Source organism: Equus quagga, chromosome 4 (genome assembly GCF_021613505.1).
Source record: "Equus quagga isolate Etosha38 chromosome 4, UCLA_HA_Equagga_1.0, whole genome shotgun sequence".
Lineage (NCBI taxonomy): Eukaryota > Metazoa > Chordata > Mammalia > Perissodactyla > Equidae > Equus > Equus quagga.
In genome coordinates this window covers 60,782,861-60,804,576 of record NC_060270.1, presented here as the reverse complement: position 1 = coordinate 60,804,576, position 21,716 = coordinate 60,782,861, and the positions used below count along the sequence as shown (strand labels likewise).

Here is a 21,716-nt window from a genome sequence, read left to right as displayed (position 1 = left end):
ATTCCTTATTTGACATTTTGTATTGTCAATTAATGCACTTTTTTTTTTTAAAGGAAATTGAATTTGTTGATGGTTCACTTTTGAAATTGAAAAGTTATATTGAGGTGTATTTGGAGCAACCAGTGGAGTTTAAATTACTTTTGGTTGAAATGGATTCTGAGGAAATTGTATGGAAAGCAAAACTGAGAGAATGTAAGTGTTTTGAATCCTGAAGGGAACTCTGGTTGTGGGGTGCGGGGGTGGGAAAGCACATAGAGTCCTTGTCTGTCCTGTCACCACAGCCTTTAGAAGTCTGAGCGAAGGCGAGGTGCTGGCTCTGGTTCTCGGCGCCCACCGTTCGCGTCTGGAGCCGGAGGCTGCGCGTGGGGGGTGGGCTTAGCCGGGAGAGGGCTGTGTTCTCCCACTGCTCTGAGGTTTGGATCTCAGATATTTTACCGTGAGTGAGGGGCACTGCAGCCAGGTCTCTCCCGTCCCCCGGATGTCGACCTGCATTTCGGCTGATTGCAGTCTCTGTGGCCTGCTCCTGCCTCTTTGGTCGTCAGCTGACAGCTGCTGTCCGTGTGACCGCAGCTCTGCGGTGGGGCCCCTTTCTCCCCGTGTGGGTCGTGGTGCTGGGAAGCCCTCTGGCAGCCACCTCTAACCTCCTTTCCTGCTCTGGGAGAAGTGGGAGAGGGCTGCAGCCCCTGTGGACTGCCTCTGGGACAGGTGACTCAGGGACACCAGCAGCTGCCCCTGGCCTCCTCCTCAGGCAGATCTGAGCTTGACCTCCACTTCTGTTTGAAGGAAGTTACCAGAGCAACAGACGTGTGTATAGTGAATGCGTTTTGGAGCCAGAAGGAAGCAGAAGCAGGGGGTTGGGAATGAGATCATATGGGTTCTAGTTCTGGCCCTCGAATTAGTCAGCTCCATGTGGGAGTGTGAGCAAGTCTTTCAACGCACTGTGGCTGTGGTATCCTCATCCGCAAATGGCACTATGGGCCCTCCTGCCGATGCCACATGTCTGTAGTAGATAGGATTTTGCATCATTTGCATTTTGTATTATAACACCTTCACTCTTTCCCGGTGTCACACCCAGTCCCACGTAGACTACAGTATCATTCTGAAAAGCAGCACAAGTGGTGAATGCCCATAGCTGGGCGTTAAAGGGGTTTCTGTAGTCTTCTGGTCCTTTCATCCACCAGAGTGTTTATTTTGCTGCACAAATGTAATAACATCAAGGGTCTCTTAACTATTCTGTACATCTCTTTATCAGCTGAACAGCCTTTGCATCCTTTTCCAGCTTGTTTCTTCTGTATCTCTTGGGTTACTTGTGGACGCGTGACTTGACAGCTGCTCATCATGACACAGGATGAGTGCTGTGTCCCAGTCCTACGTTATTTCTATCTTTCCAAAATACAGATGAAGTTCGTTAGATACTGTGTTTCCAATCAGGTCTCTATACTCTTGAAATGAAACCTAACGTGGCATGTTGGAATTCTCAGTCCTAGTTTCAGTGTGAGCCTTTTCTGTAGATGTGATTGATGCTTATTCTTAATGTTTTATCCTTAAGTCAGCCAGTTTGAAACAGGCCCTTTTAGCCAAGTTAAATGACCTAACCCATGAGGAGTTCTGGTTGGGACTGTCTGTTGGGGATTGTATTGTTTTCCTTGATATTCATTATTCTAATAAATGAACCTAAAAGATGTTACTTTTATTTATTTCTTTCTTTTATAGGGGTCATTTTGGTTTACAACATTGTGTAATTTCAGGTGTACGTTATTATGGATCAATTTCTACGTAGGCTGCATTGTATTCACCACCATAGTCTGGTTTTCATCCGTCACCATCCATATGTGCCCCTATACCTCTTACACCCTCCCCCACCCCCTTCCCCTCTGCTAACCACTAAGCTGCTCTCCTTATCCATGTGTTTGTTCATCTCCCACGTACGAGTGAAATGATGTAGTTGTCTTTGTCTGGCTTATTTCACTTAACATCATACCCTCAAGGTCCATCCATGTTGTTGAAAATGGGACACTTTTGTCTTTTTTTATGGCTGAGTCATATTCTATTGTGTGTATATACCACATCTTCCTTATCCAGTCATCAGTCAGTGGGCACTTGGTTTGCTTCCACGTCTTGGCTATTGTGAATAATGCTGCAGGGAACAGAGGGGTGCACAAATCTCTTTGAATTGTTGATTTCAAGTTCTTTGGATAAATACCCAGTAGTGGATGGCTGGGTCATATGGTATTTCTATTTTTAATTTTTTGAGCAATCTCCATACTGTTTTGCACAGTGGCTGCACCAGTTTGCATTCCCACCAGCAGTGGATGAGGGTTCCCTTTTCTCCACACCCTCTCCAATATTTGTTATTTTTTGTCTTGGTGATTATAGCCATTCTAACGGGCATAAGGTGACATCTAAGTGTAGTTTTGATTTGCATTTCCCTGATGATTAGTGATGTTGAACATCTTTTCATGTGCCTATTGGCCATCTGTATATCTTCTTTGGAAAAATGTCTGTTCATCTCCTTTGCCCACTTTTTGATCAGGTTGTTTGTTTTTTTTGTAGTTCAGTTGTGTGAGTTCTTTATATATTATGGAGTTTAACCCCTTCTCGGATATATGATTTGCAAATATTTTCTCCCAGTTGGTGGGTTGTCTTTTCATTTTGATCTTGGTTTTCTTTGCCTTGCAGAAGCTCTTTAGTCTGATGAAGTCCCATTTGTTTATTTTTTCTTTTGTTTCACTTGTCTGAGTAGACATGATATTTGAAAAGATCCTTTTAAGTCTCATATCAAAGAGTGTACTGCCTATATTTTCTTCTAAAAGTTTTATGGTTTCAGGTCTTACCTTCAAGTCTTTGGTCCATTTTGAGTGTAATTTTGTGCATGGGGAAAGGTAATGGTCTACTTTCATTCTTTCGCATGTGGCTGTCCAGTTTTCCCAGCACCGTTTATTAAAGAGGCTTTCCTTTCTCTATTGTATGTTCTTGGCTCCTTTGTTGAAGATTAGCTGTCTGTAGATGTGTGGTTTTATTTCTGAGCTTTCAATTCTGTTTCGTTGATCTGTGTGCCTGTTTTTGTACCAGTACCATGCTGTTTTGATTACTGTAGCTTTGTAATGTGTTTTGAAGTCAGGGATTGCGATGCCACTAGCTTTGTTCTTTTTTCTCAGGATGGCTTTGGCTATTTGGGGTCTTTTGTTGCCCCATAGGAATTTTAAGATTCTTTGTTCTGTTTCTGTGAAGAATGTCGTTGGGATTCTGATTGGGATTGCATTGAATCTGTAGATTGCTTTAGGTAGCCTGGACATTTTCACTATGTTTATTCGTCCAATCCATGTGCATGGACTATCTCTCCATTTTTTTGTGTCGTTATCGATTTCTTTCAGTAGAGTCTTATAGTCTTCCTTGTATAGGCCTTCCACCTCCTTGGTTAAATTTATTCCTAGATATTCTATTCCTTCTGTTGTGATTGTAAATGGGATTGTATTCTTGAGTTCGTGTTCCGTTAGTTCTTTGGTAGAGTATAGAAATGCAACTGATTGTTGTATATTGATTCCTTTTTTTTTTTTTGAGGAAGATTAGCCCTGAGCTAACATCTGCCACCAATCCTCCTCTTTTTGCTGAGGAAGACTGGCCCTGAGCTAACATCCATGCCCATCTTCCTCTACTTTATATGTGGGATGCCTGCCCCAGCATGGCTTGATAAGCAGTGCCATGTCCCCACCCGGGATCCAAACCGGCGAACCCCGGGCTGCCAAAGCAGAACCTGCGAACTTAACCGTTGCACTACCAGGCCAGCCCCTTTGAGTGCATTCTTTAGGGTTTTCTACATATAAAATCATGTCATCTGCAAGTAGTGACAGTTTCACTTCTTCCTCTCCAATTTTATTACTTTTATTTCTTTTTCTTGCCTGATTGCTCTGGCTAGGGCTTCCAATACTATGTTAAATAAGAGTGGTGACAGTGGGCATCCTTGTCTGGTTCCTGTTCTTAGAGGGATGGCTTTCAGCTTTTCTCCATTGAGAATGATATTAACTGTGGGTTTGTCACATATGGCCTTTATTATATTGAGGTGCTTACTTTCTATACTCATTTTATTCAGAGTTTTTATCATAAATGAATGCTGTATCTCATCAAATGCTTTCTCTGCATCTCTTGAGATGATCATGTGATTTTTATTCTTCATTTTGTTAATGTGGTGTATCATGTTGATTGATTTGTGGATGTTCCATCCCTGCGTCCCTGGAATAAATCCCACTTGATCATGGTGTATGATCCTTTTAATGTATTGTTGTATTTGATTTGCTAGTATTTTGTTGAGGACTTTTGCCTCAATGTTCATCAGTGATATTGGCCTGTAATTTTCTCTTTTTTGGTATTGTCCTTGTCTGATTTTGGTATCAGGGTAATGTCGGCTTCATAGAATGAGTTGGAAGCCTCCCCTCCTCTTCAATTTTTTGGAAGAGTTTGAGAAGGAGAGTTACTAAGTCTTCTTTGAGTGTTTGGTAGAATTTGCCAGGGAAGATGTCTGGTCCCAGACTTTTATTTTTTGGGAGGTTTTTGACTACTGTTTCGATCTACTTACTGGTGATTGGTTTATTCAGATTCTCTATTTCTTCTTGATTCAGTTTTGGACAGTTGTATGATTCTAAGAATTTATCCATTTCTTCTAGATTGTCCATTTTGTTGGCATATAGCTTTTCGTAGTATTCTCTTATAATCTTTTGTATTTCTGAGGTGTCTCTTGTAATTTCTCCTTTTTCATTTCTGATTTTATTTACTTGAGCCTTCTCTGTTTTTTTCCTTGTAAGTCTACTTAAAGGCTTATCCATTTTGTTTATCTTTTCAAAGAACCAGCTCTTAGTTTCATTGATTTTTTTCCTATTTTTTTAGTCTCTATATCATTTATGTCTGCTCTGATTTTTGTTATTTCCTTCCTTCTACTGATTTTGGGCTTTGTTTGTTCTTCTTTTTCCAGTTCCTTTAGGTGCACTGTCAGATTGTTTATTTGGGATTTTTTCTTGTTTTTTAAGGTAGGCCTGTATTGCTCTAAACTTCACTCTCAAAACTGCTTTTGCTGTATCCCATAGATTTTGGCATGTTGTATTTTCATTTTCATTTGTCTCCAGCTATTTTTTGATTTCTCCTTTGATTTCTTCATTGACCTAATCGTTGTTCAGTAGCATTTTGTTTAATCTCCACATTTTTGTGACTTCTGATTTTCATCCTGTCGTTGATGTCTAGTTTCATACCTTTGTGGTCAGAAAAGATGCTTGGTGTTACTTCAGTCTTCTTAAATTTATTGAGACTTATTTTGTGGCCTAATATGTGATCTATCCTGGAGAATGTTCCATGTGCATTTGGAAAGAATATCTATTCTGTGGTTTTTGGATGGAATCTTCTCTATATATCTGCTAAGTCCATCTGGTCTAATGTGTTATTTTAGGCTAGTGTTTCCTTATTGATCTTCTTTTTGGATGATCTATCCATTCGTGTAAGCAGAGTGTTAAATCACCTACTATTTTGTGTTACTGTCTATTTCTCTTTTTATGTCTGTTAATAATTGCTGTTTATATTTAGGTGCTCCTATGTTGGGTGCATAGATATTTACGACTGTTATATCCTCTTGTTGGATTGTTCCCTTTATCATTATATAATGCCCTTCTTTGTCTCTTGTTCCAGTTTTTGTTTTAAAGTCTATTTCATTGGATATAAGTATTGCTACCCCAGCTTTCTTTTCTTTGCAATTTGCGTGGAGTATCTTTTTCCATCCCTTCACGATCAGTTTGTAGGTGTCTTTAGGTCTGTAGTGTGTCTCTTCTGTGCAGCATATATTTGGGTCTTGTTTTTTTTATCCATTTGGCCTCCCTATGTCTTTTGAATGCAGCATTTAGTCCTTTGACATTTAAAGCAGCTATTTATAATATGTACTTATTGTCATTTTGTTACTTCTTTTCTGGATGTTTTAGTAGTTCTTCTCTGTTCCTTTCTTTTTCTCTTGCGCTCTTCCCTTGTGGCTTGATGGCTTTCTTTAGTATTATGTTTGGATTCATTTCTCTCAATTATTTGTGTATTTATTATTGGTTTCTGGTTTGTGATTACCATGAGGTTCATATGTAATAATCCATGTGTATAAAAATCTGTATTGAGTTGATGGTCTCTTTAGTTTGACCTCTTTCTAAATGCTGTACTCTTTCACTCCACTCCTTCCACATTTTGTGTTTTTGATATCAGATCTAACCTCTTATTTTGTGTGTATGTGTGTATCCATCACTCTATTATCATTTAGAAAGGTAATTTTAGTACTTTCGTCTTTTGACCTTCGTATTATCTTTATAGGTGGTTGATCTGCAACCTTTTCTGTATTTTTGCCTTTACCAGTGATTTTATCACCTTTTTTTTTTTTTTTTTGATAATTTCCTTGTTCCTATTTGTGGTCTTCTCGTTCCCACTTAGATAAATCCCTTTAGCGTTTCTTGTAAAACCAGTTTCTTGGTGATAAACTCCTTTAATTTTTGCTTGTCTGGGAAGCTCTTTATCTCTCCTTACATTCTGAATGATAACCTTGCTGGACAGAGTATTCTAGGCTGTAAGTTTTTTCCTTTCAGCTCTTTAAATATATCGTGTCACTCCCTTCTATCCTGCAAGGTTTCTGCCGAGAAGTCAGCTGACAGCCTTATGGGTTTCCTTTGTATGTCACTTGTTGCCTTTCTCTTGCAGCTTTTAGGATTCTCTCTTTATCTTTAATTTTGGACATTTTAATTATAATGTGTCCTGGTGAGGGCCTCTTTGGGTTTATCTTGTTTGGAGCTCTCTGTACTTCCTGTACCTGGATGTCTGTTTCCTTCCTTAGGTTAAGAAAGTTTTCAGCTATTATTTCTTCAAATAGATTCTCTGCCCCCTTGTCTCTCTCTTCTCCTTCTGGGACACCTCTAATATGAATGTTAGTGCACTTGATGTTGTCCCAGAGTTCCCCTTAGACTGTCCTCATTCTTTTTAATTCTTTTTTCTTTTATCTGTTAAGCTTGGGTGGTTTCCTCTAGTCTTTCGTCCAGCTCACTGATCCATTCTTCTGTATCATCTACTCTGCTATTGAGTCCTTCTGGTGAATTTTTCGTTTCCATTATTGTAGTCTTCATTTCTGATTGGTTCTTTTTTATATTTTCCAATTCTTTGTTGACATTCTCCCTGTGTTCATCCATTCTTCTCCCAAGATAGTTAAGCATCCTTAGGGCTTTTTGTTTGAATTCTTTGTCAGATAGATTGCTTATTTATGTTTCATTTAGTTCTTTTCCTGGGGTTTTGTCCTGTTCCCTTGCTTGGAATGTATTCCTTTGTTTCCTTGTTTTCCCTCTTTCTCTGTGCTTATATCTGTCTTTTAGGTGGATCAGCTACGTCTCCTGATCTTGGAGAGGTGGCTTTATGTAAGAGGTGCCTTATGAGGCCCAGCAGTGTGCTTCCCTCTTGTTACCAGCTCCAAATGTTCCAGGAGTGTCCCCTGTGTGGGCTACATGTGTCCTTGTGTTGTGGTAGGGTTGCTCTTGTTGCAGGTGCCTCGGCGGGCTAGGCTGTTCCCTTGACCTGCTGGTTGTAATGGTCAGCTGCGTGTAGCTGCTATGGACCCTCCAGTCACTTTCTCAGGCATAGGAAGCCCCACCACAGTTGGCTGCAAGGTCTAATGGCACGTTCCTGTTGTAGTTTTTCTGTTAAGTGATTAGGCCCCCAGTGTGGCTGGTTGCAAGGCTCAGGGGCTTACGGTTGCTGTAGGCCTCAGGCCTGCAAGGCTGTTGTCAGTTCTCTCAGGATTGCAGCTGAGTGGGGCTGGCTCAGGCATGGGAGCACCCACTTGTTTCAGGCTTTGGAAGGCAGGGCTGATTCCCTGTGTAGCTGTTTGAGATGCACAGGTCTGCTGCAGCTGATAAGCCCCATGACCCACAGGTCCACACCCACCGTCAGCACAGTCCTGGCCCATGCACACTTCCCAAGCCCCTGTAGTGGACCCAGTCGCCCCACTGCAGAGGCCCACACAGACTCCACCAACACCCCACACTCTCCACCTGCTCCTCACACGTGCCTTGCCTCACAGAAGTGGACCCACTTGCCTGCCTATAGAGGATCAAGGCACCCAGTCTATGCATGCCAAAAAGTTGCCCAAGTGCTTGCTGCTGGCTGTGGCCAGTCCCTAAGGTGGCCTGCCTGCCCTGGCTGAGCTGGATTAAATCAGTGCTCTAGTTGGTGGGGCAGACCCTGGGCTAACGGGCGAGGGGAAGAGCTCCCATGATGTCAGCCAGCATACCTGTACTGTGTCACAACAATGGCTGCCACCAATGTCTCAGTCCCTGGAGAGGTCTCACGTCTCACCAAGATGCACCCAGAGCCTACCAGGTGAGTCTCTTTTCACCAAAGGACTTTGTGTTTTTCTTTCTGGTGATTTTAGGTTGCTTTCCAAAACAGATGCATTTGTGTGGGGACCCTTCAAGAGCTAGCTTTTTCCCACTTATGTCCAGTAGCTTTTCTGGGGGTATTCCCCATGCATTTAACAGCCAGCAAAGCCAGATATTATGAGACCCATCTCAGCTGTGCTGAGTCCGAAGGATGCTTATGGTAGTAATGCTCCCTTGCTCAGGTACCCAATTCTCCAGGGATGGCTGCATACCAAGGAGGGTGGCTCCTGGTTGGCTGTGAAGCTCCACAGCTCATGAAGGTGGCATTTTTCTCTCCGGAAGGAATTTCTGCCTCAGTCTGGACTGTCCGTTGTTGTGGGGGTTTTCTTTATCCTGTTTTCAGTTTTCTCTCCAGGGTAATTTTTCCAAGAATAGTTGTTACCTGGTTGTGTTCATGGGAGGAGGTGAGTTCAGAGTCTGCCTACACCACCATCTTGATACCCTCCTTCCTACTTTCATTCTGTTGCATGTGGCTGTCCAGTTTTCCCAGCACCATTCATTGAAGAAACTCTCTTTTCTCCGTTGTATGTCCTTGGCTCCCTTGTCAAAGATTAGTTGTCCATAGATGTGTGGATTTCAATTCTGTTCCATTGATCTGTGTGCCTGTTTTTGTGCCAGTACCATGCTGTTTTGATTACTGTAGCTTTGTAGGATATTTTGAAGTCAGGGATTGTGATGCCTCCAGCTTTATTCTTTTTTTTCTCAGGATTGCTGTGGCTATTTGGGGTCTTTTGTTGTTCCATATTAATTTTAGGAGTCCTGTTCTGTTTCCATGAAGAGTGTCATTGGGATTCTGATTGGGATTGCATTGAATCTGTAGATTGCTTTAGGTAGTATGCACATTTTAACTATGTTTATTCTTCCAGTCCATCAGCATGGGATATCTTTCCATTTCTTTGTGTCTTCTTTGATTTCTTTCAATAACGTCTTATAGTGTTTAAGTGCATAGATCTTTCACCTCCTTGGTTAAATTTATTCCTAGATATTTTATTCTTTTTGTTGTGATTGTAAATGGAATTGTATTCTTGAGTTCTCTTTCTGCTAGTTTGTTATTACTGTATAGAAATGCAACTGATTTTTGTATGTTAATTTTGTACCCTGCAACTTTGCTGTAGTTGATTATTTCTAATAGTTTGTGGTGGATTCTTTAGGACTTTCTATATATGGAATCATGTTGCCCACAAACAGCGAGAGTTTTACTTCTTCCTTTCCAGTTTGGATCCCTTTTATTTCTTTGTCTTGGCTAATTGCTCTGGCCAAAACATCCAGTACTATGTTGACTAGGAGTGGTGAGAGTGGGCACCCTTGTCTTATTCCTGTTCTCAGAGGGATGGCTTTCAGTTGTTCACCGTTGAACATGATGTTGGCTGTGGATTTGTCCTATATGGCCGTTATTATGTTGATGTACTTTCCTTCTATACCTATTTTATTGAGGATTTTTTAATCATAAATGGCTGTTGGATCTTCTCAGATGCTTTCTCTGCATTTTTTGAGATGATGATGTGATTTTTTTCCATATTTTATTAATGTAGTGTATCACATTGATTGATTTGCAGATGTTGAACCATCCCTGTGTCCCTGGAGTAAATTCCCCTGGAGTGTGGTATGTGATCCTTTTAGTATATTGGTGTATTTGATTTACCAATACTTTTTTGAGGATTTTTGCGTCTATGTTTATCAGCGATATTGGCCTATAATTTTCCTTCTTTGTGTTATCCTTGTCTGGTTCTGGTATCAGGGTAATGTTGGCCTCATAGGATGAGTTTGGAAGTGTTGCATCTTCTTCAGTTTTTTTGGAGTAGTTTGAGAGGGATGAGTAGTAAATCTTCTTTGAATGTTTGGTAGAATTCTGTGTAGAAGCCATCTGGTCCTGGACTTTTGTTTGTTGGGAGGTTTTTGATTATTGTTTCAATCTCTTTACTTGTGATTGGTCTACTCAGATTCTCTATTTCTTATTGATTCAGTTTTGGGAGATTGTATGAGTCTAAGAATTTATCCATTTCTTCTAGGTTGTCCAGTTTGTTGGCATATAGCTTTTCATAGTATTCTCTCATAATCCTTTGTATTTCTGTGGTATCTGTTGTAATTTCTCCTCTTTCATTTGTAATTTTATTTGAGCCTTTCTCTTTTTTCCTTAATGAGTCTGGCTAAGGATTTGTCAGTTTTGAATCTCCTCACAGAAGTAGCTCTTAGTTTCATTGATTGTTTCTATTGATTTTTTAGTCTCTATTTCCTTATTTCTGCTCTAATTTTTATTATTTCTCTCCTTCTGCTGACCTTGGGCTTTGTTTGTTCTTTTTCTAGTTCTATCAGGTGTAGTTTAAGATTACTTCTTTGAGATTTTTCTTGTTTATTGAGGTACACCTGTATTGCTATAAATTTCCCTCCTAGGACCACATTTGCTCCATGCCATAAGAGTTGGTGTCTTGTGTTTTCATTTTCATTTGTCTCCAGGTATTTTTTGATTTCTCCTTGGTTTCTTCATTCATCTAATGGTTGTTCAGTAGCATGTTGTTTAGTTTCCACATATTTGTCACTTTCTCAGCCTTTTTCGTGTTGTTGATATCTAGTTTCATAACATTGTGGTTGGAAAAGATGCTTGATATGGTTTCAATCTTCTTAAATTTATTGAGGCTTGCCTTGTTTCCCTACATATGGTCTATCTTTGAGAATATCCCATGTGCACTTGAGAAGAATGTGTGTTCTGCTGTTCTTGGATGGATGTAATGTTCTATATACATCTATTAAGTCCATCTAATCTAGTATTTCATTTAAGGCCACTGTTTCCTTGTTGATTTTCTGTCTGGATGATCTGTCCGTTCATGTAAGTGCTGTGTTGAGATCCCCTGCTATCATTGTGTTGCTGTCAGTTTTTCCCTTTATGTCTGTTAACAGTTGCTTTTTATACTTTGGTGCTCCAGTGTTAGGTACATACATATTTTGAAGTGTTATGTCTTGGTGGAATGTCCCTTTTATCATTATATAATGCCCCTCTTTGTCTCTCATTGTCTGTTTTATCTTGAAGTCTACTTTGTCTGATATGAGTATGGCAACATCTGCTTTCTTTTGCTTGCCTTTTGCTTGGAGTATCATCTTCTGTTGCTTCACTCTGAGCCTATGGTTGTCTTTCAAACTGAGATGTGTTTCCTGGAGGCAGTGTTATTGTTGGGTCTTGTTTTTTAATCCACCCAGCCTCTCTGTGTCTTTTAATTGGAATTCAACCCATTTACATTTAGAGTGATTATTTATATATGAGGGCTTGGTAGTACCATTTTATCTCTTGTCTTCCAGTTGTTCTATATTTCCATTGTTTCTCTTCCTTTGTCTTTCTGACTGCCATTTCAGTCTGGTGGTTTTCTCTTTTTTTATGAATTGTGGCTTTGCTCTGATTTTTTGTTTAGTCATTACCATGAGCTTTGCATAGAAGATCTCTTAGATAAGATAGTCCATTTTCTGATAGCCTCTTATCTCTATTAGCCTAAGCAGGTTCCATCCCTTGCCTCTTCCTCTTCTCAGTTATTGTTGTCATAAATTGTTCTTATCTGTGTTGTGAGTTTGTGACTAAATTGAAGTGTTTTTAGTTATTTTTGATGCTTTCCTTTCTTTTGTTTTTGTGTTAAAATTAAGTATTTACTGACCTATTCTGACTTAGAGCTGCAATTTTCTGATTCTGTGTGTCTATTGATCACTTGCTCAAAGCTGTGTAAGCCTTTGCTTTTTTGTTTCAGGTAGGAGGGCTCCTTTCATCATGTCCTTTAAGGCAGGCTTAGTGGTGATGAGCTCCCTCAGCTTTGTTTGTCTGGGAAAGCCTTTATTTCTCCTTCATATTTGAAGGATAATTTCACTGGATAGAATATTCTTGGCTGAAAGTTTTTGTCTTTCAGTATTTCGAATATATCATTCCACTTTCTCCTAGCCTGTAAGGTTTCTGCTGAAAACTGCTGAGAGCCTGATAGGGGCTCCTTTGTAGATTATTTTCTTCTGCCTTGCTGCCCTTCATGTTTTTTCTTTGTCGTTGACTTTTGCCAGTTTTAATAGTATATGCCTTGGAGAAGGTCTTTTAGCATTGATGGAGTTCTGTTGGCTTCATGTCCTTGTAGTCCAGTTTCTTCTCCAGGTTTGGGAATTTCTCAGGTATGTCTTTGAACAAGCTCTCTGTTCCTTTCTCCCTCTCCTCCCCCTCTGGAATACCTATAATTCTTATGTTGCGTTTCCTAATTGAGTTGGATATTTCTTGAATAATTTCTTCATTTTTTAAAACTCTTGGTTCTCTCTCTTCCTCCACCTGAATCATTTCTTTCTGTCCTCTTAATCACTAATTCTGTCCTCCGTAATATCAGCTGTATTTTTTAAATCCATTCTACATTATTTTTATCTCATTGATTTTGTTCTTTGTCTCCAGAATTTGGGTTTTTTTAGAGTTTCACTCTCCTTGATGAAGTATTCCTTCTGCTCATTAGTTTTATTCCTGTGCTCATTGAACTGTCTTTCTGAGTTTTCTTGTAACTCACTGAGTTTCTTTTGATAATTATTTTGAGTTCTCTGCCATTCAGATTGTAAATTTCTGTGAGTTCAGGATTGGTTTCTGGAGACTGGGCATTTTCCTTCTGCTCTGCACTGTTACTGTAGTTCTTCATGGTGTTTGATGAATTGATCCTTTGGTGGTGCGTTTGTGTTTGTATCAGGTTCACAGATTCCACCTGCCACTACCGGGCCGAGGTAGGAGCTCTGTTTCTGATCCCGCCCCATCTGCTGGACGTTTTGCCAGAAGGGCTGCTCTGCATTTCACACTGGCTGCAGCCACTTAGCAGATCACACACGCACAGGCGGAGCTTCTGTGCTCTGCCAGCAGGTTGCTCTGGTGCAGGACCACTGTGCTTGGCAGGGGACGGGGCGAGCTGGTGCAGAAGGCAGGAAGAGAAGGGCACTTTCTTTTGCTTGAGGGCTGGCTCTGTGCCAATGGGCGTCTCAGCTGAACTGGTGTGCTTGGTGGGGGCTCCTTCACAGGAATTGAGCTGCACCACTCGGTGGGGAGTGTTTCCACGGGTAGGGCTGCTGTGGCATGGTGGGCACTCCCACTGACCAGGCTACAACTCCAAAAGTGTTTGAGCCAGCCAGGCTGCCCCACCTCCTCTTGCAGTCACACTGGCCACCGTGTGACAACCCATGACGTAGGTTGCTCTGCTGGGGAGCGGGAGGAGTGCACTCACCTAATTCCACTGCCTCCCAGGGATCCAGTCCACCCACCACCAGATGCACAGCTGCGTTGATCTCTCAGATGTCCTGTTGTGCTGTGCTGGGAATTCTGCTGGTTGTTGAATCTTCATTTAGCTGTAATTTAGAGGGGAGAGACAAAGGGAACAGCTCACACCACGATGATGCTGATGTCACTTCTTGATTTATTCTTCAAATATATTATTCTTATCTCAGCACTCATGGTGCCTCCACCTTCAGCTTTTTCAGCTTCCATGCCTCCTCAGCTGCTCAGGTGTTACTTTTTAATCACAGCAAATGCCACAGTAATAGAGGTCTTTAACATGCAGCAACCTGAATGACAGATGTTTTTCTGGACTGGGAACGGATCTCTTGCTAGTTTTAAAGACCACTTTATAATACCTCGTGTGTTTGATTTTTTTAAGCTTCTTCAATAATGCTCTCTGTTGTAAGATATTTCTTGTCTCCATTGTATTTTTGGACTAAGCTAATGGTTGAGGTTAGTCGTTGCTGTGCAGGCGTCTTCCCTGTAGGGACCTGTGGAAGGCTGCATCAGACGGGCACATCATAGAGCAGGGGCTGAGTTCCAGACAGGGAGCTGGTCAGAGTCCCGGTGACATGTGCAGAAGAACTCTAACACAGCATTCTCCAGAATACAGTGCGATAATATGTGGGACTCTTTTAGGTGGAGTACATATAAATACATTTGCAATGAAAAATGTTTATTTTTGTGGCTTCCTTCTCCATATGGCAAGTGATAACAGTGTTCTGTTTGCAGCAGTTATAGATTTAAAGAGGTACTGGATAAGTAACCTTTCAGCTGGCATATGGGTGTGGCGAAAACCATAATGGTGGCAGGCAGATGACTTAGTTTGGGAAGCACTTACCTCACAGACCTGTTGGAAGGAGTACTGGTTATTTATCTCAAAATTCCAGCCCAGTGCATTTGTGCACATACCAGTTAAAGCCCCAGACCCATACTTGCACTTCAGAGAGATTGCCGAGATGTGAGAGCTCCACACGCTTTCACAGATTGACTTCTGTAATTCACATTTATTCTGCTTTTCCAGTCAGTGCTTATTGTGCTTTAACAGGTGACTGGATTCAGCACGATCAGAATCGGAACATTTCGAAAAGCAGCATGAGTGGTAAGTGCTGGTGGCTGGACTCCACTCTCCTATTCCTTCCGTCTGCTGGGATGTTTGCTTTGCTGTGCAAATGTGGTGACATTAAGGGTCTGTTACATGTCCTGTAGCTCTCTCAATCATCTGAACAACCTTTGAATCATTTCAATTTGTTTCTACTTGAATGATGATTTAAAAAGAAACTCCAGATGGAAGGTGGGTAGGAAATAAACATAAGGCAATGCCAATTTGTTGATTTTTTTTTTTAAGGTAACAGGCGACGAAAATTGAGTAGCAGCTTACCTGATGAGGAGGCCTATGATAAAAGAATGAAGCAGGTTGACACTTCAGGTTTGTAAAAGTGTCATCAGTGGTATAAATTAATTCCCTGGTCTCTGCCATCAACATTCATCTAACACATGTACTGTTGGGTCAGTCTTCCTGGAGCCACATCCCAGTTGTGCCTGTCCTCCCAGATGCCTTCTCCCTGTGGCTCCTCAGGCGTAGATAAGGTCCTCCTTGGTCTGCCCCAGCCTGCTTTTCCAACTTGACTCCCCACTCCTCCCCTTCACTCAGTCTACGTAGAATAGAGGGTTGCGGGGAGCTCCCTTACAGGCCGTAAGGATAGGGGCAATCGCCATCTTCATGTTTCCATAGCACTGAGCATGGAGTCTTTTGTGTAGAAGATGATGAATGTTGATTGAATGAGATTGTGAATGTCTGTGTGTGCATTTATTGACTTCACAGTTGTTAGCTACATCTGGGGTGGAGAGTCTCCAGCTCAATTATTGGGGGCAAGTGTCAACTTAATTTCTTCCAGTTAAATGGCAGAGACCAAGGTTCAGTAGTTGCGAAGACACAATAGAGATTTAAGACATAGGACAACAGGTCCCTTACTAAGGAGCTGGAAGATGGAGTATGAAGCTCAAAATTCAAGTCCAACCAGAATTCACAAACCTGGGTTTCAAAACTCAGACTCATGAGACAAAGTCTCAAGGCTTTAGAGGCCTCATGTAACTCCCCAAATTACCCCTTTCCTCAAAATTCCTTTCCTTTTACAATAATTGTGAGGTATGAATGTCTAAAAGTAGGCGAGCTCTTTCTCTGTAAAGTGGAATAAGATGATCTTCAGTTTCTGAAAGCTGGAGGCTGTGTGGTGGCGCTACAGGAGTTTCTGTGCATCACCATGGAATTGTTTATCCTTAGTTTTATTAAGTAAACTTCAAAATAAGTGAGGCTCTGGAATTATTTTTAAGACCTGACTAAATTGGAATACGTTTTTTCCAGTTTTATTGAGATATAACTGACAAATAAAATTGTGTATACTTAAGTGTACAATGTGATGATTTGATATAGACATTGTGAAATATTTACCATTCAAGTTAATCAGCACATCCATCACTTCACGTAGTTACCGTTCTTCTTTTGGTGGCGAGAAGGCTGAAGACGTACTCTCAGCGAATTTCAAGTCTACAGTACAGCGTTACTGCAGATGGTCACCATGCTGTACGTTAGATCCTCAGAACTTACTCATCTTATCACTGAGCAGGACACAATTTTAGGTTAAATTGATATATATGAAAAGTTTTTCTTGTTTCATGCAATTATTTGGCTATTTGAAACTAGTTCCAATAGCAAGTAACTAGAAATAGAATTAAAATTATTAAATACCTATAAAGATGCGGAATTGCCACCCTTTTTGGAGTTGAGGATGTGGTATCTAAATAAATTAATAAAGATTTACTTTTGTTTGGGTATTTCCACAACATTCTTTGAGATATTAAGTCACTATCCTGGTAGTTTTAGACTCAGTATATCACTGTGTTGCTTTTAAAAATATGGTCAGCACTCAACCTTAACAGAACCACCTTGAGATCTTGTTGAAATTTAGGTTCAGAGTCTGATACAGTAGGTTTGTGATGGTCCTGAGAGGTTGAGTATCAGTAGGTTCCCTGTGTAGTTTTCATCGCATCAGAAGTTTTGAGAGCCAGGAGCAGCCGACCATGTGTCAGGAAACCACCAGCAGCGCAGGCCATCTTTAGGGACCCAGGTCATCAGTCTGGAAAGTCAGAGAGTGGGGAAAGGGCCCAGGCACAAGTGTTTGGTTCACATCAATAACTCAGCCACAGGTGAGTAGAGGTGTTGCGGTCCCAGAGGAGGGGCAGGAAGTGGTCTGCTGACCTCTCACCCTCTTCCCGCGTCCCCTCCAGCATATCGCTGTGAGGATCCTTACCCAGAACTCTGCAGCCAGTGAGCTTTGCTGCACCAGAGACAACCAGCTAAAAGACATAAAAGTGGAAAATCTAGCTTAAGGGTAGGACTGATATTTTTATGGGACCAGTGGTTTGCATTGGCAAACATATGCCCCTCCAAGATTATGACACTGTTTCTTAGAGATCAACAGATAATATGAAAACCATCCCGTGACTTTTCTGTGGAATGCGCTTTTTCCTGGAGTGCCAGGAGATGGCACTATGGAGACTGCGATTCTGATCTGCTGCCACCCTCTGTAGTGACCACTGAGGTAGCATCCGTATGTGGTGTGACATTAGATAAAGATCGAAGTGGGCAAGGGCAAAACTGTCTGTTTTTATTTTTGGGCCACATAAATTATTTTTGGTGTCTGACTTTTTTTTTATTGCAACTTAATTTGTACTGCTTTGTGAAAGAGTCTCGTTCCCTGACTCACTGATTATCAGCGTGAACCCCATAGCCCGGTTTAATGTTGTGTGAAATACTTCCCTTCAGCCCTTACAATAGTTTGGAAAGCAGAGATTTTTTGGCACTTAAACATATTTTAAAAGCAGTTAAAGTTACAAATCATGGTGTCTTTTTCCTATAAGGAGCATACAATTTCATTATAAATAGTTATAAATGATTGAAGTGGTGAGAGGAAGTGCTGAATTCCTCGTCTGCTTTTAGATGGAGTGAAGGCTAGAAGCCTGTTAACAGACGCTCAGTTGATCACGCTTGCTGGGAAGCTGGGGAAGGAGTGGACAGAAGTGGCCATGGCCAGCCTGGCGTTGGACACCAGAGATATTGACGATATCCAGGAGAAGAAAGATGTTACCATCTATAACTTTAAGGTGCTGAAGAAGTGGCAAGAAAAGGAGCAGGGTAATGCTACAGCCCAGAATTTATATAACTGCTTGAAAAACGTCCCGGTTGAAGTCCAAGACATGCTGAAAGGTGAGCAGGAAGTTGTCCTAATTAGGCCTTTTCTTGGAATCAAGTCATGTCTTCGTGAATGGCAACTTTCTGGTGTAGAATGTATTGCTTGGCTATTTATAAGCGTGGTTCAGAGAAGCACGCAGATGTGGCAGGAAGCATGTGGGCTGCCGTTGTCGAAGTGCAGAGGATTTGTGCGTGGAGTCGCCAAGAGCTCGAATCCCAGCTCAGGTGCCGGCCAGCTTTCCCCTAAAGGGGCAGCCTCCCTGCGCCGGCCGTCAGATGGCGCCGAACCTGCCCGCCCGGGTGCTAGGTTTGTTGTGAGAATGAAGAGGTGGTGCCGGTGGAGTTCGAGGCAGGGGGAAGGCTCGGTGCGGCGTGGATGAGAGCGCCGAGATGCTGCTCTGTGCTGAGCCGGAGCAGGAGCTGGCGGGGTCGCCCTGGCGTGGCAGCACAGCAGGACCAGCCACTGGGGCACCAGCGAGCCCTGAGCCCAGAGAAGGGAAGGGAAGCGGAGCCCAGAGAGGGCTCGGCGAGGCACCGGGAGTCTCAGCCCAGGAGCCACACGGCTCCTTCCTCTGTTTTGAGCACTTCTTTTTTTGTGGCTTGACCTAGCACGCTGTTATGCCTGAGGTCAAGTCAACTCAAAACTTTTATTGTTCCATGTTGTTACTGCACGTGTGGTGTTACTTCTCAGAAGCCTCAGCAAGTCAGAAGTTTTATTTGGAATTCTCTTTGGACTTTTTATTCCAAAAAGAATGTGAAAGTGTGCTAACGCCCCAGGAGTTTATAGGAAAAGGAACAGCCCTCGGTGATCTCCAGGGGCCTTCAGACCCACCGAGGGCTGCTGTCTGAACTCCCTGTGGGACTTCGGTTGCCCCGGAGGGGGAGGGGTTGCTGTCAGTATCCAAAGGTTGCTCCTGTTCTTAGATATGTTGAATCATGTAAATGCCTGAGGCCCCAGGTGGAAGCCGGCTTATCTGCATGCAGGGCTGGCCTCTGGGCAGCAGTGGCCGCTGCGCTCTGACAACCAATAGTCAGTCTCTTCCATTGCAAGTAGCTTGGCGCATCTAGCTCACAAACCCTCAGTAGTGAGTTGCCGTTTGGTCTTTTGTTGGTATCTGCTCCTGACCACCCTAGACACTTGACTTGCTGACCCCTTGGAAGATTTTTTGCAGTGAAAGGGATCATAAAAGCTTAGTAGTTCAATCTCCTCATTAAAAGAGAAAAACCTTCTATGAGTTAAAAACAAACAAAATCCCCCAAATGTACCAGTATCTTCTGCTCTCTTGTAGCCAAAATATCTAGTTAATTGGCTGAATTTTGTGTTTTTATCACGACGTTTTAGTATCTTCCACCGCAGCCTTTGTTGCCGGGGCTTATTTTCAGCCCTTTTGAAGGGGCGAGTGTTGTCTTTAAAAGCATGCCCCTCCCCCTGCAATGAATTCCTGAGTTTGTTGGGTTCTGTTTTGTTAGGCTTCTTACGGGGAACATGAAGTTTGGAAGACGGACTGAGAAAGGAGGCCTGGGGACCTTACATCTGCAGAAGACCATGTCAGCCCGGAGTGGGTGTAGACTCGAGACCTTGAACTTCACAGCCTGTGCAGGCAGCTCCTGTTAATCGTCAGCCACTCTACAGCTCACAGCCCTCAGGGAATGTAACATGTTTGGAAACTTGAGGAAGAAAACACACCTCTAATATCAAGATTTGTTTCTGCACCTCCCGCTCACACATCGCGCCCTGCACGCCCGCCCACAAGTACACTGACACAGGTGCTGAGCGGGCCCCAGCCAGTCAGATGAGAAACGTGCTCATCTTCTTTCTGGAGTCTGTGATCTATGAAATTCACATCAAGTGTTTGAAACATTTTTAGCAATTAAGTGGTGATATACTTGCAGCAATGTAATTTAGCTTTTTTCTCATTGACATTAATAATGAAGAGAAGTTCCTATTCTTTTAGTTCCCACTCAGACACACGTGCCCCTGGTCCAGTGCGTCTTTGTATGTGGGAAATGGTTTTCATATCGCACATTGCTAACCTGTCTGGCTGGTGGTCTGTTGAACCACTGAAGCAGTCGTGTTGCCTGGTCCTCGAGCGCTGAGGGAGGAATGTAATCTCCCCCATCGCAGTGTCAGTGTGCACGCTCAGAGGCGGTCCCCTCCTCTCACTGGGGAGTTCCCCTGGATCGATCCTCAGGGAATCCTTGTGAGTTTCCTCAGCCCTCCAGAATCACCAGGCCAAGCACTACATTTTCTGACTCTCGCCCTGGGATCATTTACTCCACTCAGAGGTAGCCTTAGCCGCACCAAGGGAGAACGGTGATCTCTTCTTGAGGAAGACTTGCCCAGGGAATATCGAGCCCATTGGCTCTTATAAATCAGTGAAGTGGTTTTTATGGGATCCGTAGATGTTATCATTCTCCCAGAATCATGTATGTGGTGATTAACATTTTGGATACATTTTGTTAACTTATTTGAAGGAACTATAAATTACCATTAGTCTTCTGTAGGTGTTAGCTGGAGAGTAAAATAAATCTCAATGAATTAATCGGAGAAACACACTTTAACTATAGCTTTGCCTGTGAAGAACAAATTTACTTTATAGGGAAGAACATATTTTTATTTGTCAGGGATCCTGTGGAGTTCAAATCAGTGTCACTTTATAAGTTTTGCTTTTAATTGTACTATATTTTAGGAAACACATGGAATTTTCATATTCAAAAGAGTAAAATACTTAAAGGACTTGAATTTTTAAATGTTTATAAGTTCTCTGAAGAAAAGCATAATTTCAGAGATGCTTTGTATATAAGCTGGTTTCCTAACAATTTTCAACCTTGCTCATACTCTGGATGAAGGGAGGACAAATAAATCTGCATTTATACAGTGCTGTGTCTTTGTGTTATTATTTACTCAGGTATTATTTTTTGAAGCATCGCTTTCCTCAGCTGCCATGCTCTAGGCGTTAGTTGGTTTTGTGCCCAGCCCTTCAGTTCTTGGACTGAGGCCGAGTGAGTGCAGCCAGGCAGATGAGGTTACCCAGGAGTTTGCTCAGCTTCAGGAGAACCTGCGGTCGCCTAACCTTCTCGCTCCAGGAGCCATTTAGAGGCCACCCCGACTCCGCCCCCGTCCCCACCCCTTGGTGATGGGAAGATGTGTTTTTATTTAAAACCAGGCTGATTCATTTTAGTCCCTTACCTATGCATCTTGCTAACGGGATTTTTCTGCACCTTTGGGACTCATTTTGTTATTTTATTGGACTGCTTTAGGGGAAAAGCACCCCCTGCTTTGTCGTGTGGAAGTGCGTGTTCACTCCGTTTCCTACGGAAGCTGCCGGACTTGCTGATTCCTCTAAGTGCGCTCGTGAGGATGGCGGTTTCAGCGGTTGGCCAGCCCCTTGCCCGTTGCTGGAAGTCCTTCCTGGGTAATGCAGCACATTGCTGAAGGGCATGATCCCAACTGGGTAACTAGGGCCTTGCTGCTGGCCTTGTCTTTTCTAGCCCGCATACGATGGTTTGGGCATTTCTGATACTGGCTCTGTGGCTGCTGATGCTGAAATGGAGGCTCTGGGTTGAATTCTGAGCACGGACTTCTGACGTTCTTTCTGCCGCTTAGCTGGGCCCTCCAGCTGCACCCTGGAGCTTCCAGTGGATTTGGATTCAGTTTGTTCCAGTCGTGATGTAGATTCCTAGTTAGACAGCCTGGGCTAGTCAGCCATCGACCTTGTGGAAGTCCGTTCCTGCTGTTTGCTATGCCTCTGGCGTGGGGCTCGTTTTTAGA

The 21,716-nt window shown here is 42.5% G+C and overlaps 1 protein-coding gene across 4 annotated transcripts in view; it reads left to right on the top strand.

Moving 5' to 3' along the window:
- LOC124238015 (uncharacterized) overlaps positions 1 to 20,822 on the top strand; it is a 50,496-nt gene extending 29,674 nt beyond the window's left edge. For all 4 annotated transcript variants that reach the window (XM_046658378.1, XM_046658377.1, XM_046658380.1 and 1 more), the window contains 5 exons: positions 54 to 192; positions 14,741 to 14,794; positions 15,041 to 15,121; positions 17,693 to 17,959; positions 19,415 to 20,822. In XM_046658378.1, coding sequence (XP_046514334.1) covers positions 54 to 192; positions 14,741 to 14,794; positions 15,041 to 15,121; positions 17,693 to 17,959; positions 19,415 to 19,434 — 561 coding nt within the window. In that variant the 3' untranslated portion in view covers positions 19,435 to 20,822. The remainder of the gene's footprint in view (positions 1 to 53; positions 193 to 14,740; positions 14,795 to 15,040; positions 15,122 to 17,692; positions 17,960 to 19,414) is intronic.
- The last annotated feature ends 894 nt before the right edge of the window (positions 20,823 to 21,716 follow it).